Source organism: Scyliorhinus torazame, chromosome 13 (genome assembly GCF_047496885.1).
Source record: "Scyliorhinus torazame isolate Kashiwa2021f chromosome 13, sScyTor2.1, whole genome shotgun sequence".
Lineage (NCBI taxonomy): Eukaryota > Metazoa > Chordata > Chondrichthyes > Carcharhiniformes > Scyliorhinidae > Scyliorhinus > Scyliorhinus torazame.
In genome coordinates, this window is record NC_092719.1 from 95,475,935 (window position 1) to 95,492,033 (window position 16,099).

General features: G+C 47.0%; 1 protein-coding gene across 5 annotated transcripts in view; it reads right to left on the reverse strand.

Moving 5' to 3' along the window:
• Positions 1-16,099, reverse strand: part of nr2c2 (nuclear receptor subfamily 2, group C, member 2) — a 618,321-nt gene that overhangs the window by 137,795 nt on the left and 464,427 nt on the right. For all 5 annotated transcript variants that reach the window (XM_072471978.1, XM_072471981.1, XM_072471979.1 and 2 more), the window contains one exon: positions 1,549-1,726. In XM_072471978.1, the coding sequence (XP_072328079.1) occupies positions 1,549-1,726 (178 nt within the window). The remainder of the gene's footprint in view (positions 1-1,548; positions 1,727-16,099) is intronic.

A 16,099-nucleotide genomic window follows, 5' to 3' on the forward strand; every position in this document is an offset into this window, starting at 1 on the left:
AAGATCCTGCCATGGATAGAGGATTGGCTGACTGGCAGAAAGCAGTGAGTGGGCATAGAGGCCTTTTTCAGGATGGCAACCGGTTACTAATGGTGTACCTCAGGGATTGGTGCTGGGACCACAACTTTTCACAATATACATTAATGATCTGGAGGAACGAACTGAAGGCACGGTTGCTAAGTTTGCAGATGATACAAAGATCTGTAGAAGGGCAGGTAGTATTGAGGAAGCAGGCGGGCTTCAGAAGTACTTGGACAGCTAGGAGAGTGGGCAAAGAAGTGGCAGATGGAATACAATGTGGAAAAGTGTGAGGTTATGCACTTTGGAAGGAGAAATAGACTATTTTCTGAATGGGAAGATGCTTCGGAAATCAAAAGCACAAAGGGACTTAGGGGTCCTTGTTCACGATTCTCTTAAGGTTAACGTGCAGGTTCAGTCGGCAGTTAGGAAGGCAAATGCAATGTTAGCATTCATGTCGAGAGGGCTAGAATACAAGACCATGGGTTTTACTTCTGAGGCTCTGGTCAGACCCCATTTGGAGTATTGCAAGCAGTTCTGGGCCCGTATCTAAGGGAGGATGTGCTGGCCTTGGAAAGGGTCCAGAGGAGGTTCAGAAGAATGATCTATGGAGTGAAGAGCTTGTTAAGTGAGGAACAGTTGAGGACACTGGGTCTGTACTCGTTGGAGTTTAGAAGGATGAGGGGGGATCTTATTGAAACTTACAGGATACTGTGTGGCCTGGATAGAGTTAGTGTGGAGAAAATGTATCCCTGGCGCTGTGAACCCTAACCCTGTGCCACCCTTATGATCAACAGTACAAATTATAATTGGTGTTAACTGTTATTCTCTTCAGTTACATAATATATGTAAAATAACTCATCTTATTGGTTTAGAATTGGCCTTCCAGAGGGCAGGAGTCATGCAGGAGCTCTCATCTTTCCTGCGGTACAATACTCAAACCTGAATACAGAACTCGAGATGGATTTTGACCAAAGGTTGTAATTGAAAAATAAACTTCACTCCTTTGAATTCAAGCCTGCTTTAGATAAAAGCCAAAATTCCATGAACTTTATTGATTTATTTGTGTACATGGGCACATATTAAACTCCCCTCTAAATAGTTGTCCTTCAGTTTGAAGCTTGTCCCCAGTGTTACATAGTTCCACATTCTGCTGGGTACCCATCTGCTTGGTTGCTCAGTAGGCACAGTTCAGGAAGAGGCAGAAGGTCAGGAACACCTGCTCTCTCCAGACCTGGGGAAGCCCCAGTGGCAGCAGGATACTGTGAGAGGGCAGATCTACCTTAGTCCCTCCCCTCCCCCTTTGTACTCTGGGACATGGACATTTGCAAGAGAGAAAGTATAAGAATATTGGGTAAATATAATGTAGGCCAAGATATAACAGACAGCATTCATTGTGATGATCAGAAGTGTGAAGGGAGCGATCAAGTAGAACAGATTCCTACAGTCGGTAAGGCACTGCAGCATTTACTGGAATCATCAGCATTGGAAAATGTGTGACTGGGGTGATTAATCCCCTTCATAACAAACCTTGAAGATCACATGGGTATCTGTCAGTAAAGGTCCTTCCACCTCTATTATGGGCATCGATTGGTCTCTGCTCATCAGCTGGATACTGGGTCCTCCGAGAACTTCCAAACCTTCCATCAGGATGGGCACACTACTCCCATCCGTAGGGCTCAGTGCTTTTGCCAAAGTGTCAAATGCCCTGCAGTAAAGAACACATGACTAGTGCTTTACTCCCACTCAGTGTAGAATTACAGCACTGCACAGCAACTACAAGGAACATGCTCTGTATGCAACATTTAAAAGCACTATTGTAAATTCTTGAGTAACCCAAAGTATCTGTGTTGTTTTATGAACAGTCCTGTGGATAGCTAAAGTTCTGAGCTGTTTCTAAATTTCAGCCTCGTGCAAAGTTTATGCCAATAGCTGGGTTCCTCTGAGAGACTCAGCTGCCTGGTTTAAGTGCAGCTGACAGTAGATTGCTGCTGTCCAGACCAGGAAATAAACACTGATGATCAGAGATCCACCAGCACCTGCTGACTCCCAGTTTGAAAGGTATACAGCATAAGGATAAATTAAACATCTGTCTACCAGTGAAGCTAGATAAGTGCACACAGGCATTAAGCTACTTGCTGCAAAGCACAGCGTAACACAAATACACAGCAATCCTTCATGAACAACTTGCATTCAAGCAACACCTTTAATGTAGTTAAACCACCCCCAGGCACTTCTCACAGAAGCATTATCACATCAAAACTGACAATGAGCCACATAAGGAAACTAAGCACTTACTCAGAGAGATAGATGTTAAGCAGCACCTGAAGCAAGGAAAGCAAAGTAGGGAGGTTCAGACAGGTTACTCCAAGGTATTGGCAGCTGGAGGCAAGGACGCCAATGGTGGAGCAATTAAAATTGGGGACATTCAAGGGGCCTTTATGGGAGGAGTGCAGATATTTGAGAATTGGGGAACTAGAGGAGACTATAGATATCGAAAGTGGGGGAGACCATGCAGGGATTTGGAAACAAGGATGATAATTTTAAAATCAAGTGGTTATACAACAAAGAACAGCACAGGAACAGGCCCTTCACCCCTCCAAGCCTGCGCCAACCATGCTGCCATCTAACATCTACACTTCCGGGGTCCATATATCTCTATTCCCATCCTATTTGTGTATTGGTCAACACGCCCCTTGAACATTACTATCGTATCTGCTTCCACCACCTCCTCTGGCAGCGAGTTCCAGGCTCCCGCCACACTTTGTGCAAAAAAAATGTGCTTCGCACATCTCTTCTAAACTTTGCCCCTCACACCTTAAACCTATGTCCCCTAGTAATTTACTCTTCCAACTTGGGAAAATGCTTCTGATTATCCACTCTGTCCATGCCCCTCATACTTTTGTAGACTTCTATCAGTTCGTCCCTCACCTTCTGTTGTTCCAGTGAGAACAAATAGCTTATCCAACCTCTCCTCATAGCTAACATCCTCCAGACCAAGCAACATCCTGGTAAAACTCTTCTGTATCCTCTCCAAAGCCTCCACATCCCTCTGGTAGTGTGGCGACCAGAACTGAACACTATATTCCACATACGGTAGGATACGAACAGCAGACTTTTGTTTAGTTCCATTTTGTAGGATGAAAGCTGAGGTGCGGCCGATGAGAGCACCGGAATTGTCACAATGAGAAGACATAGATGAAAGTTCAGCAGTAGCTGAGCGAATACAGGTGCAGATTGAGGTGCAATTTGGTGGTCTTGGTGATGGAGCGGTTAAGGGGTTAGAAACACATCTCAAAATCAGATATAATAATGGAAGCAAACCTACCTTTTGCAACCAACTAAAGGGCCTGCGAAAAAAAAGGAGCCAGTGCGAGTACAGCAATAGATAACCATGTTGCTTGACAACAATAGTCTCCAAATTACATTAATTTGAGTAAAGAGATAGGTTTAAGAATCATGAAGTGCACAATCTGGTCCACCACCCTCACCATGACCTGCAGGATTTGACCTTTTACCTTCACAGTGGCTGGTTTAGCTCACTGGGCTAAATCGCTGGCTTTTAAAGCAGACCAATGCAGGCCAGCAGCACGGTTCAATTCCCGTACCAGCCTCCCCGAACAGGCGCCGGAATGTGGCGACTAGGGGCTTTTCACAGTAACTTAATTGAAGCCTACTCGTGACAATAAGCGATTTTCATTTCATTTCATTTCATTCACTATAGCCTTCTGTAGCTGATCTCTCACTCTTCCCATGAGCTGCAGGATTTGATCCGTCTCTCTCATTATGCCCTGTAGATTGTGACCCTTCTCCACCACTGCATACAAGGGTGGGATGAGATGATGTTATATTACTGTTTCCTTGCCCTAACTTGCAGGAAAAGGCAAGGAACAGTGGAAGATTGCTTTTGAATCTGTTACTTTAGTTAGAGATTAATGGTCAGTGAGGTTCAGGATTTTTAATTTAGATTTGTCACGTGTACCGAGGTACAGTGAAAAGTATTGTTTGCGTACAGTCCAGGCAGATCGTTCCATATGTGAAAAACATAGGACATTTGATAAATACACAATAGACATTCGGAGTGTAGTGCTACAACTGTAGAGAGATCAATTCAGTTCATAAGAGAGCCATTCTGGAGTTTGAACAGCAGGGAAGAAGCTGTTTTTGAATCTGTTAGTGCGTGTTCTCAGACTTTCTGCCCGATGGAAGAGGTTGGAAGAGAGAATAACCCAGGTTAGGGGTCTTTTATTATGCTGCCCGCTTTCCCAAGGCAGCGGTCGGTGTAGACAGAATCAATGGTGGGTTCGCATGGTGGACTGGGTTGTGTTCACAACTCTGCAATTTCTTACAGTTTTGGGCCGATCAGTTGCCGTACCAGGCTGTGATGCAGCCAGATGGGATGTTTTCTATGGTGCATCTGTAAAAATTGGCAAGAATCGATGAGGACATGCCAAATTTTCTTAGTTGCCTGAGGACGTAGAGGTGCTGTTGTACTTTCTTGGTTGTAGCGTTGACGTGGGTGGACCAGGACAGATTGTTGGTGGTGTGTACGTCAAGGAATCTGAAGCTGTCAACCATCTCCACCTTGGCACCATTGATGGGCAGCACGGTAGCACAGTGGTTAGCACAGTTGCTTCACAGCTCCAGGGTCCCAGGTTCGATTCCTGGCTTGGTTCACTGTCTGTGCGGAGTCAGCACGTTCTCCCCATGTCTGCGTGGGTTTCCTCCGGGTGCTCCGGTTTCCTCCCACAGTCCAAAGATGTGCAGGTTGGGTGGATTAGCTATGCTAAATTGCCCTTTGTGTCCAAGAAAAAGGTTGCGTAAGGTGGGGTTACCGGGATAGGGTGGAGGTGTGGGTTTAGGTAGGGTGCTCTTTCTGAGGGCCAGTGCAGACTCGATGGGCTGAAGGGCCTCCTTCTGCAGTGTAAATTCTATGCTAAATTCTATGTAGAGAGGGGTGTGTATGACACTTCGCTTCCAGACCAGCAATGTTTTGCTGACATTGGGGGAGAGATGGTTGTCGTTGCACCAGGCCACAAGTTCTCTTTCTCCTTCCTGTACTCTACCTCATCGTTGTTTGAGATCCAACCCACCACAGTCATCTCATCAGCAAACATGTAGATGGAGTTGAAACCGGATTTTGCCACGCAGTCAGGTGTGTATAGGGAGCATAGTAGGGGGCTACGTGCGCAGCCTTGTGGGGCCCGGTATTGGGGACTATCGTGGTGGAGGTGTCATTGTTTATCCTTACTGATTGTGGTCTATGGGTCAGAAAGTCGAGGATCCAGTTGCAGAGGGAGGATCCAAGTACTAGGTTTTTGAGTTTGGAAATGAGCTTGGCTGAGATTATGGTGTTGAAGGCGGAGCTGCAGTCAATGAACAGGAGTTTGACATAGGAATCCTTGTTGTCAAGATACTTCAGGAATGAATGTAGGGCCAGGGAGATACGTCGGCTGTAGATCGGTTGTGGTGGTATGCGAATTGCAATGGATCAAAGCAATCAGGAAGGATGGAATTGATATGTCTCAAGACCAAACTCTCGAAGTACTTCATAATGATTGCGGTCAAGGCCACCGGACGGTAGTCGTTGAGGCACGTTGCCTGGCACCGGTATGATAGTGTTTTTTTTCGAAGCAGGTAGGAACCTCAGAATGGAGTAGGGAGAGACTGAAGATGTCTGTGAACACACCCGCCAGTCAGTCCGCACTTGATCTGAGTGCACGATCAGGGACTCCGTCAGGACCCATTGCTTTCCGTGGGTTCACTTTCAAGAAGGCCGATCTGACTTCTGAGGCTGTGACAGTAGGTATGGGTGTGTCCCAGGCTGTTGGGGCAGTTGACAATGGTTTGTTAGCTTCCTGCTCGAAATGAGCACAGAATGCATCGAGTACATTGGGGTGGGATGCTCAATCGCCAGAGATTCTACTCGGTTTTGATTTGTAGCCTGTTATTATTTCAGACTTGCCACAACTGACGGAAGTCCGTGTCGTTAGTCTGCGGCTCTAGCTTAGTCTGGTATTGCCTCTTGGCATACCTGATGGCATTGCGAAGATCGTACCTAGATTTCTTGTATAGGTAAGGGTCGTCTGTCTTGAATGCCTCAGACCTGGATTTCAGTAGAGAGTGGCTCTCCCAGTTAAACCATGGTTTCCAGTTGGGCAATGCACGTACTACCTTCTTTGGCACACAATCTTCGACACACTTGCCGAGTGAAGTCTATGATGGTGCTGGCATACTCATCTAGGTTGGCCGCTGAGTTCTTGAATATGGACCAGTCCACTGACTCCCAAGCAATCGAGTAGGAGAAGTGCGGTCGGGGGATGGATCGGTAGGTGCCCTTGATGTTTGTGTAGCAGTGGTCAAGGATGTTGGAGTCCCTGGTGGACAGATGTGTTGGTGGAATTTGGGCAGTACACTCTTGGAGGTTGGCCTTGTTCAAGTCCCCGGCCATGATGAACAAGGTCTTCGGGTGTTCTGTTTCATTGTTATTTGTAGCGGTGTACAATTCATCAAGCATCTTCTTCATTTCCGCCTGGGGTGGGATGTTGACGGCTGTAATGATGGCAGAAGTGAACTAACTCCCTTGGAAGGTAATATGGGTGGCACTTCACAGTTGGGTATTCAAGGTCCAGGGAACAGCAGTTCTCCAGGGTCACCACAGCTGAGCACCAGGAGTTGACAAGGAGGCAAGCCCCTCCACACTTCGCCTTGCATGATGCGGTCCATCCGGTGTATTAAGAAGTCATCAGGTTGTATGGCACAGTCAGGTAAGGCAGGAGTGAGCTATGTCGCTGTGAAACTGAGCACACAGCAGTCTATCACTTCTCTCTGAGAGGTAAGTCTGGCGTTTAGCTCATCCAGCTTGTTTTCGATCGCTTGGATGTTTGCTAGGAGTATGCTGGGGAAATGAGACTTGAAACCATGTTGTTTTCATTTGCAGATTAGCACATTTCCCTCACTTCCTAGGTTGGTGGCTGCTTCTGGATATTCCCGGGATCCGATGGGAGAAGTCTGACCTTGTGGAAGGGAAGTAGTTGCATCTGGCTAGGTCCCGGGCGCTGGTTGCAATTTTGGGGTCACCAGGAGGGGCCTGTTCATGATCAGGTCGAGCCCCAGGGTTCTGCAAGGACGGGTCTACCTTTCGGCATATTCAGGTTCTTGTGTGGCGTCTTTACTGTTTTGGGGTATTTAGGCCGGGTACAGACCGTTTGCAGGGCCTTCCTGGGTCGGGCATTCCGGGAACAATATCGGTGTTTGTTTGAGCCCTTATTTATTCATTTATGGAATTGGTGAATGTTGCTTAAACCAGCACTTATTGCCTGACCCTAATTGCTCTTGAGCAGGAGTTGGTGAGCTGCCTTCTTGAACCGCTGCAGTCATAGAGTTATCATAGAGTTATAAAATTTGCAGTGCAGAAGGAGGCCATACAACCCATCGAGTCTGCACCAGCCCTTGGAAAGAGCACCCTGCCCAGTCCACACCTCCACCCTAACCCCGTAACCCCACCTAACCTTTTTTGGACACTAGGGGCAATTTAGCTGAGTCAATCCACCTAACCTGAACATCTTTGGACTGTGGGAGGAAACCAGGAGCACCCGGAGGAAACCCACGCAGACACGGGGAGAACATGCAGACTCCGCACAGACAGTGACCCAAGCCAAGAATCGAACCTGGGACTCTGGTGCTGTGAAGCAACTGCACTAACCATTGTGCCACCGTGCTGTCATAGAACATAGAACGATACACCGCAGTACAGGCCCTTCGGCCCACGATGTTGCACCAAAACAAAAGCCATCTAACCTACACTATGCCATTATCATCCATATGTTTATCCAATGAACTTTCCAATGCTCTCAATGTTGGCGAGTTCACTACTGTTGCAGGTAGGGCATTCCACGGCCTCACTACTCTTTGCGTAAAGAACCTACCTCTGACCTCTGTCCAATATCTATTACCCCTCAGTTTAAAACTATGTCCCCTCGTGCCAACCATTTCCATCCACGGGAGAAGGCTCTCACTGTCCACCCTATCTAACCCCCTGATCATTTTGTATGCCTCTATTAAGTCTCCTCTTAACCTTCTTCTCTCTGACGAAAACAACCTCAAGTCCATCAGCCTTTCCTCATAAGATTTTCCCTCCATACCAGGCAACATCCTGGTAAATCTCCTCTGCACCCGCTCCAAAGCCTCCACGTCCTTCCTATAATGCGGTGACCAGAACTGTACGCAATACTCCAAATGCGGCCGTACCAGAGTTTTGTACAGCTGCAACATGACCTCCTGACTCCGGAACTCAATCCCTCTACCAATAAAGGCCAACACTCCATAGGCCTTCTTCACAACCCTATCAACCTGGGTGGCAACTTTCAGGGATCTATGTACATGGACACCTAGATCCCTCTGCTCATCCACACTTCCAAGAACTTTACCATTAGCCAAATATTCCGCATTCCTGTTATTCCTTCCAAAGTGAATCACCTCACACTTCTCTACATTAAACTCCATTTGCCACCTCTCAGCCCAGCTCTGCAGCTTATCTATATCCCTTTAGTATCGTCTGCAAATTTACTCACCCACCCTTCTGCGCCTTCCTCTAGGTCATTGATAAAAATGACAAACAGCAACGGCCCCAGAACAGATCCTTGTGGTACTCCACTTGTAACTGAACTCCATTCTGAACATTTCCCATCAACCACCACTGTCCATGTGGTATAGGTCTCAGCCACTGTGCCATCAGGGAGGGAGATCCAGTATTCTGACCCAGTGACAATGAAGGAACGGCGATATATTTCCAAGTCAGGATGGTGTGCAGCTGTGTGTGGCTTGGAAGGGCAGTTGTTGATTGTGGTGTTCCCAATGTAAGCATTCTTCCTGTTTATTCTCTTATTTCCCCTTTCTTTTATTTTGCAGTTATCATTTTTGATCCATGGATGATTAGTGGACGTGTGTCTTTAAGTCAAGCATCAGAGAGGAGTGAGCAATTCACAACTTACACTGCTAGTCTGAACAGGAGACTGCAGGCATTTCGGCACCAGAAAGATAGATAGGGTGGGACTTGGTTTGATTGATTGGCTGGTGGTCAATGAATTGGCCAAAAGGGCGTATTCTGCCCGGAAACAGGTGGTGATTAATCCTATCCCAGTGGGACGGTTCTCAAAGACCTGAGGGAGCAGCTGAGTTCTAGTCACACAGCGACAAGGTCCCGCCTTCTCTCTCTCCTCCATGTTTTCTCCAGAAAGGCTGTGAGTGCTGTATTTCTGAAACTGCAGAGAACCTGAATGAATGAATCTACGGGGAAACCATTACAGGCTGGAAAAAGGATGAGGACTTGATCTCTCTCTCTCCAAAAAGGCTGTCAGTGATGTATGTCTGAAACTGCAGAGAACCTGAATGAATCTATCCTGACTGTTGTCCAGCTCTTGCTCCATTTGGGCACGGAGTGCTTTAGTGTCTCAGGAATAGCAAATGGTGTTGAACATGCAAACAGCCCCATTTCATTATTATGGAGTGAAGCAGCTCAAAATGGCTGAGCCTGAGATACTAACTTGAGGAACTCCTGCAGTGATGTCCCATCATTAAGATGACTGAGCTCCAACCACCACAACCATCTTTCTTTGTGCCAGGTATGACTCCAACCAGTGGCAAGTTCCCCCTAATTCCCGTTGACTCTAGGTTTTCTCTGGCTCCGTGATGCCACTCGATCAAATGATACTTCGATGTCAAAGGCAGTCACTGTCATCTCACTTCTTGGATACAGTTCTTTTGTCCATGATTGGATCAAGGCTGTAATGAGGTCAGCAGCTGAGTGGCCCAGTGGAACCCAAACTAAGAGTCAGTGATTAGATTGTTGCTATGTAAATGCTGCATAAATAACACTGGCGACAACAACTTCCATCACTTTGCTGATGATCAAGAGTTAATTCAGATGCTAAGTGGCTGGGACATGCCTGGGCAATTCTCCATATTCCCAGGTAGATGCCGGTATTGTAACTAGGACAGTTTGATTAGGGGTGCAGTTAGTTCTGCAGTATGGCTTCAGTACTATCGCTGGAATGTTGTCTTGACAATATGCAGTGCTGTCAGCCCCAACTATGAGCATCCAGAGTTCCCTAGATTCAGGAGTAGTGCCTCAGGATTGGAAAATTGCACATTACTCCACTTTTTAAGAAGGATGAAAGGGGGAAAGCAGGAAATTACGTCTGTGGTGGGGAAATTGCTGGAGTCTATAATCAGAGATGGGGGACTCAACACCTTGAAAAGTTCTGGTCGATCAGGGAGAGCCAGCATGGATTCGTGAAGGGGAGGTCATGCCTGACTAGGGTAGGGTGTCTGGACAATCTGGTTCATGTTAACATCGAAAAGGAGGAGGTATTGGGTCTTTTAAAAGATATTAAGGTAGATAAGACTCCTGGGCCGAATGGGATTTACCCCAGAATAATGAGGCAAGCAAGGGAGGCAATTGCTGGGGCCTTGACTGACACCTTTGTATCCTCATTGGCTACAGGTGAGATCCCAGAGGACTGGAGAATAGCTGATGTGGTACCGCTGTTTAGAAATGTAACAGGAATAATCCTGAAAACACTAGGCCGGTGAGCCTCACGTCGGTAGTAGGTAAATTATTGGAGAGAATTCTCAGGAACAGGATTTATACCCATTTGGAAACAAATGGACTCAGAAGCGATAGACAGCATGGTTTTGTGAAGGGGAGCTCGTGCCTCACTAACTTGATCGAGTTTTTTGAGGGGGTGACAAAGATGATTGATGAGGGAGGGCGGTGGATGTTGTTTACATTGACTTCAGTAAAGCCTTTGACAAGGTGCCTAATGGCAGACTGGAAAAAAAGGTGAAGTCACACGGGATCAGAGGCGATAAGGTGGTAAGATAGATACAGAACTGGCTCAGTCACAGAAGGCAATGGGTAGCAGTAGAAGGGTGTTTTTCTGAATGGAAGGTTGTGACTAGTTGTGTTCCACAGGGATCTGTGCTGGGGCCTCTGTTGTTTGTAGTATACATAAACGATTTGGAGGAAAATGTAGCCAGGTTCGCAGGTGACATCAAGGTTGGTGGAATGGCAGATAGTGTTGAGGATTGCCAGAAGATACAGCAGGACATAGATAGGTTGGAGACTTGTGCAGAGAAATGGCAAAAGTGGGCTGCTCTTTCCAAGGGCCGGTGCAGACTCGATGGGCCGAATGGCCTCCTTCTGCACTGTACATTCTATGAAATGGAGTTTAATCCAGACATATGTGAGGTAATGCATTTTGGTAGGTCTAACATCGAGGGAAAATATACCGTAAATGGCAAAACTCTTCGGAATATAGAAAGTCAGAGAGATCTGGGCATGCAGGTCCACAGATCTTTGAAGGTGGCAACACAAGTGGACAAGGTAGTCAGGAAAGCCTACGGAATGCTTCCCTTCATTGGACGGGGCATCGAGTATAAAAACTGGCAAGTCATGCTCCAGTTGTATAGAACCTTGGTAAGGCCACACTTGGAATATTGCGCACAATTCTGGTCGCCACACTACCAGAAGGATGTGGATGCTTTGGAGAGGGTGCAGAGGAGGTTTACGAGGATGTTGCCTGGTCTGGAGGGTGTTAGCTATGTAGAGAGGCTGAATAGACATGGACTGTTTTCATTAGAAAGACGGAGGTTGAGGGGTGACCTGATAGAGGTCTACAAGATTATGAGGGGCATGGATAGAGTGGATGGGCAGGCACTCTTTCCCAGGGTGGAGGGGTCAGTCAACAGGGGGCACAGAGTTAAAGTCCGTGGGGCAAAGTTTAGAGGAGATGTGCAGGTTTTTTTACAGAGAGGGTGGGGAGTGCCTGGAACGCGTTGCCAGGGGAGGTTTCGGAAGCAGATACATTAACGGCATCTTGAGGTAAGTTTTTACTTTAAAAACCCTTACCTTTGCAGGAGCAGCACTTTGGATTTCGGTGGGAGCAGTGCGCAAGGGCCTTCTGGGAGGTAAGTTTTAACTTTAAAAACCCTTAACTTTGCAGGAGCAGCACTTTGGATTTCGGCGGGAGCGGTGCGCAAGGGCCTCTGGGAGGTAAGTTTTTACTTTAAAAACTTACCTGGTCCCGTTTCTGTTCTTTTCTGTTTTATTTTATTTTTTTAATATAAGGCGGGAACCGGAGGTTCGACCGCGGACTTCTGGGAAGGCCCCCCCCCCCCCCCCCCCCAACCAATAATTTCTGGTGGAGAGGAAACCCGAGACACTACACGTGTAGTGTCTCCCACCCACCCTCCTCCTCTAACCTAGTAAGACCCATTGGTGTGAGGCAAGTGCCATATTATTATTATTTTTTAATTTATTTTTTTATTTATTAACCAGATCTTGGTTGGAGGTTAGAGGGATGGCAGGGAAGGCAGTGCAATGTTCCTCCTGCAGGATGTTTGAGGTGAGGGATGCCATTAGTGTCCCTGCTGATTTTACCTGCAGGAAGTGCAGCCATCTCCAGCTCCTCCAAGACCGAGTTAGGGAACTAGAGCTGGAGTTGGATGAACTTCGGATCATTCGGGAGGCAGAGGGGGTCATAGATAGCAGCTTCAGGGAATTAGTTACACCAAAGATTGGAGATAGATGGGTAACTGTAAGAGGGACTGGGAAGAAGCAGTCAGTGCAGGGATCCCCTGCGGTCGTTCCCCTGAGTTACAAGTATACCGCTTTGGATACTTGTGGGGGGGGGGGGACTTACCAGGGGTAAGCCATGGGGTACGGGCCTCTGGCATGGAGTCTATCCCTGTTGCTCAGAAGGGAAGGGGGAGAGGAGCAGAGCATTAGTAATTGGGGACTAGATAGTCAGGGGCACAGATAGGAGATTTTGTGGGAGCGAGAGAGACTCACGTTTGGTATGTTGCCTCCCAGGTGCAAGGGTACGTGATGTCTCGGATCGTGTTTTCCGGGTCCTTAAGGGGGAGGGGGAGCAGCCCCAAGTCGTGGTCCACATTGGCACGAACGACATAGGTAGGAAAGGGGACAAGGATGTCAGGCAGGCTTTCAGGGAGCTAGGATGGAAGCTCAGAACGAGAACAGAGTTGTTATCTCTGGGTTGTTGCCCGTGCCACGTGATAATGAGATGAGGAATAGGGAGAGAGAGCAATTAAACACGTGGCTACAGGGATGGTGCAGGCGGGAGGGATTCAGATTTCTGGATAACTGGGGCTCTTTCTGGGGAAGGTGGGACCTCTACAGACAGGATGGTCTACATCTGAACCTGAGGGGCACAAATATCCTGGGGGGGAGATTTGTTAGTGCTCTTTGGGGGGGTTAAACTAATACAGCAGGGGCATGGGAACCTGGATTGTAGTTTTAGGGTACGAGAGATTGAGAGTATAGAGGTCAGGAGCACAGAATTCACTTCGCAGGAGGGGGCCAGTGTTCAGGTAGGTGGTTTGAAGTGTGTCTACTTCAATGCCAGGAGTATACGAAATAAGGTTGGGGAACTGGCAGCATGGGTTGGTACCTGGGACTTCGATGTTGTGGCCATTTCGGAGACATGGATAGAGCAGGGACAGGAATGGTTGTTGCAGGTTCCGGGGTTTAGGTGTTTTAGTAAGCTCAGAGAAGGAGGCAAAAGAGGGGGAGGTGTGGCGCTGCTAGTCAAGAACAGTATTACGGTGGCGGAGAGGATGCTAGATGGGGACTCTTCTTCCAAGGTAGTATGGGCTGAGGTTAGAAACAGGAAAGGAGAGGTCACCCTGTTGGGAGTTTTCTATAGGCCTCCAAATAGTTCTAGGGATGTAGAGGAAAGGATGGCGAAGATGATTCTGGATAAGAGCGAAAGTAACAGGGTAGTTATTATGGGAGACTTTAACTTTCCAAATATTGACTGGAAAATATATAGTTTGAGTACATTTGTACAATGTGTGCAGGAGGGTTTCCTGACACAATATGTTGACAGGCCAACAAGAGGAGAGGCCACATTGGATTTGGTTTTGGGTAATGAACCAGGCCAGGTGTTAGATTTGGAGGTAGGTGAGCACTTTGGGGACAGTGACCACAATTCGGTGACGTTTACGTTAGTGATGGAAAGGGATAAGTATACCCCGCAGGGCAAGAGTTATAGCTGGGGGAAGGGCAATTATGATGCCATTAGACATGACTTGGGGGGGGGATAGGTTGGAGAAGTAGGCTGCAAGTGTTGGGCACACTGGATATGTGGAGCTTGTTTAAGGAGCAGCTACTGCGTGTTCTTGATAAGTACGTACCGGTCAGGCAGGGAGGAAGGCGTTGAGCGAAGGAACCGTGGTTTACCAAAGAAATGGAATCTCTTGTTAAGAGGAAGAAGGAGGCCTATGTGAAGATGAGGAGTGAAGTTTCAGTTGGGGCGATGGATAGTTACAAGGTAGCGAGGAAGGATCTAAAGAGAGAGCTAAGATGAGCAAGGAGGGGACATGAGAAGTATTTGGCAGGTAGGATCAAGGAAAACCCAAAAGCTTTCTATAGGTATGTCAGGAATAAAAGAATGACTAGGGTAAGAGTAGGGCCAGTCAAGGACAGGGATGGGAAGTTGTGTGTGGAGTCTGAAGAGATAGGCGAGATACTAAACGAATATTTTTCGTCAGTATTCACTCAGGAAAAAGATAATGTTGTGGAGGAGAATGCTGAGAACCAGGTTATTAGAATAGATGGCATTGAGGTACGTAGGGAAGAGGTGTTGGCAATTCTGGACAGGCTGAAAATAGATAAGTCCCCGGCGCCTGATGGGATTTATCCTAGGATTCTCTGGGAAGCCAGGGAAGAGATTGCTGGGCCTTTGGCTTTGCTTTTTATGTCATCATTGGCTACAGGAATAGTGCCAGAGGACTGGAGGATAGCAAATGTGGTCCCTTTGTTCAAGAAGGGGAGTAGAGACAACCCCGGCAACTATAGACCGGTGAGCCTCACGACTGTTGTGGGTAAAGTCTTGGAGGGGATTATAAGAGACAAGATTTATAATCATCTAGATAGGAATAATATGATTAGGGATAGTCAGCATGGCTTTGTGAAGGGTAGGTCATGCCTCACAAACCTTATCAAGTTCTTTGAGAAGGTGACTGAACAGGTAGACGAGGGTAGAGCAGTTGATGTGGTGTATATGGATTTCAGTAAAGCGTTTGATAAGGTTCCCCACGATAGGCTATTGCAGAAAATACGGAGGCTGGGGATTGAGGGTGATTTAGAGATGTGGATCAGAAATTGGCTAGCTGAAAGACAGAGGGTGGTGGTTGATGGGAAATGTTCAGAATGGAGTTCAGTTATGCCACGTACCACAAGGATCTGTTCTGGGGCCGTTGCTGTTTGTCATTTTTATCAATGACCTAGAGGAGGGCGCAGAAGGGTGGGTGAGTAAATTTGCAGACGACACTAAAGTCGGTGGTGTTGTCGACAGTGTGGAAGGATGTAGCAGGTTACAGAGGGACATAGATAAGCTGCAGAGCTGGGCTGAGAGGTGGCAAATGGAGTTTAATGTAGAGAAGTGTGAGGTGATTCACTTTGGAAGGAATAACAGGAATGCGGAATGCCCTACCTGCAACAGTAGTGAACTCGCCAACATCGAGGGCATTTAAAAGTTTATTGGATAAGCATATGGATGATAATGGCATAGTGTAGGTTAGATGGCTTTTGTTTTTTGACTTCCCATGTCGGTGCAACATTGTGGGCCGAAGGGCCTGTACTGCGTTGTATCGTTCTATGTTCTATGTGTTGGGCCTCAATTATTTGCACTATTCATTAATGATTTGAATGGTGGCAGAGAAAGCCATATATCCAAATTTGCGGATGATACAAAGGTAGGTGGCATTTTAGACAGCTTAGATGATAGCATAAAATTGCAAGGAGATATTGACAGACTAGGTGGTTGGGCATAATTGTGGCAGATAGAATTTGATGTAAGCAAGTGTGGGATTTTCCATTTTGGACCAAAAAAGGATAGGGCAGAGTATTTCATTTCTAAATGGAAAGGGTTAGGTGCAGTGGATGTCAAAAGAAACTTGTGGGTTCAGGTGCTTAGGCCCTTTAAATGCCAGGACCAAATGCAGAAAATAATCAAAAAAGCTATTAGAATGCTAGCCTTTATATCTCGAGGATTGG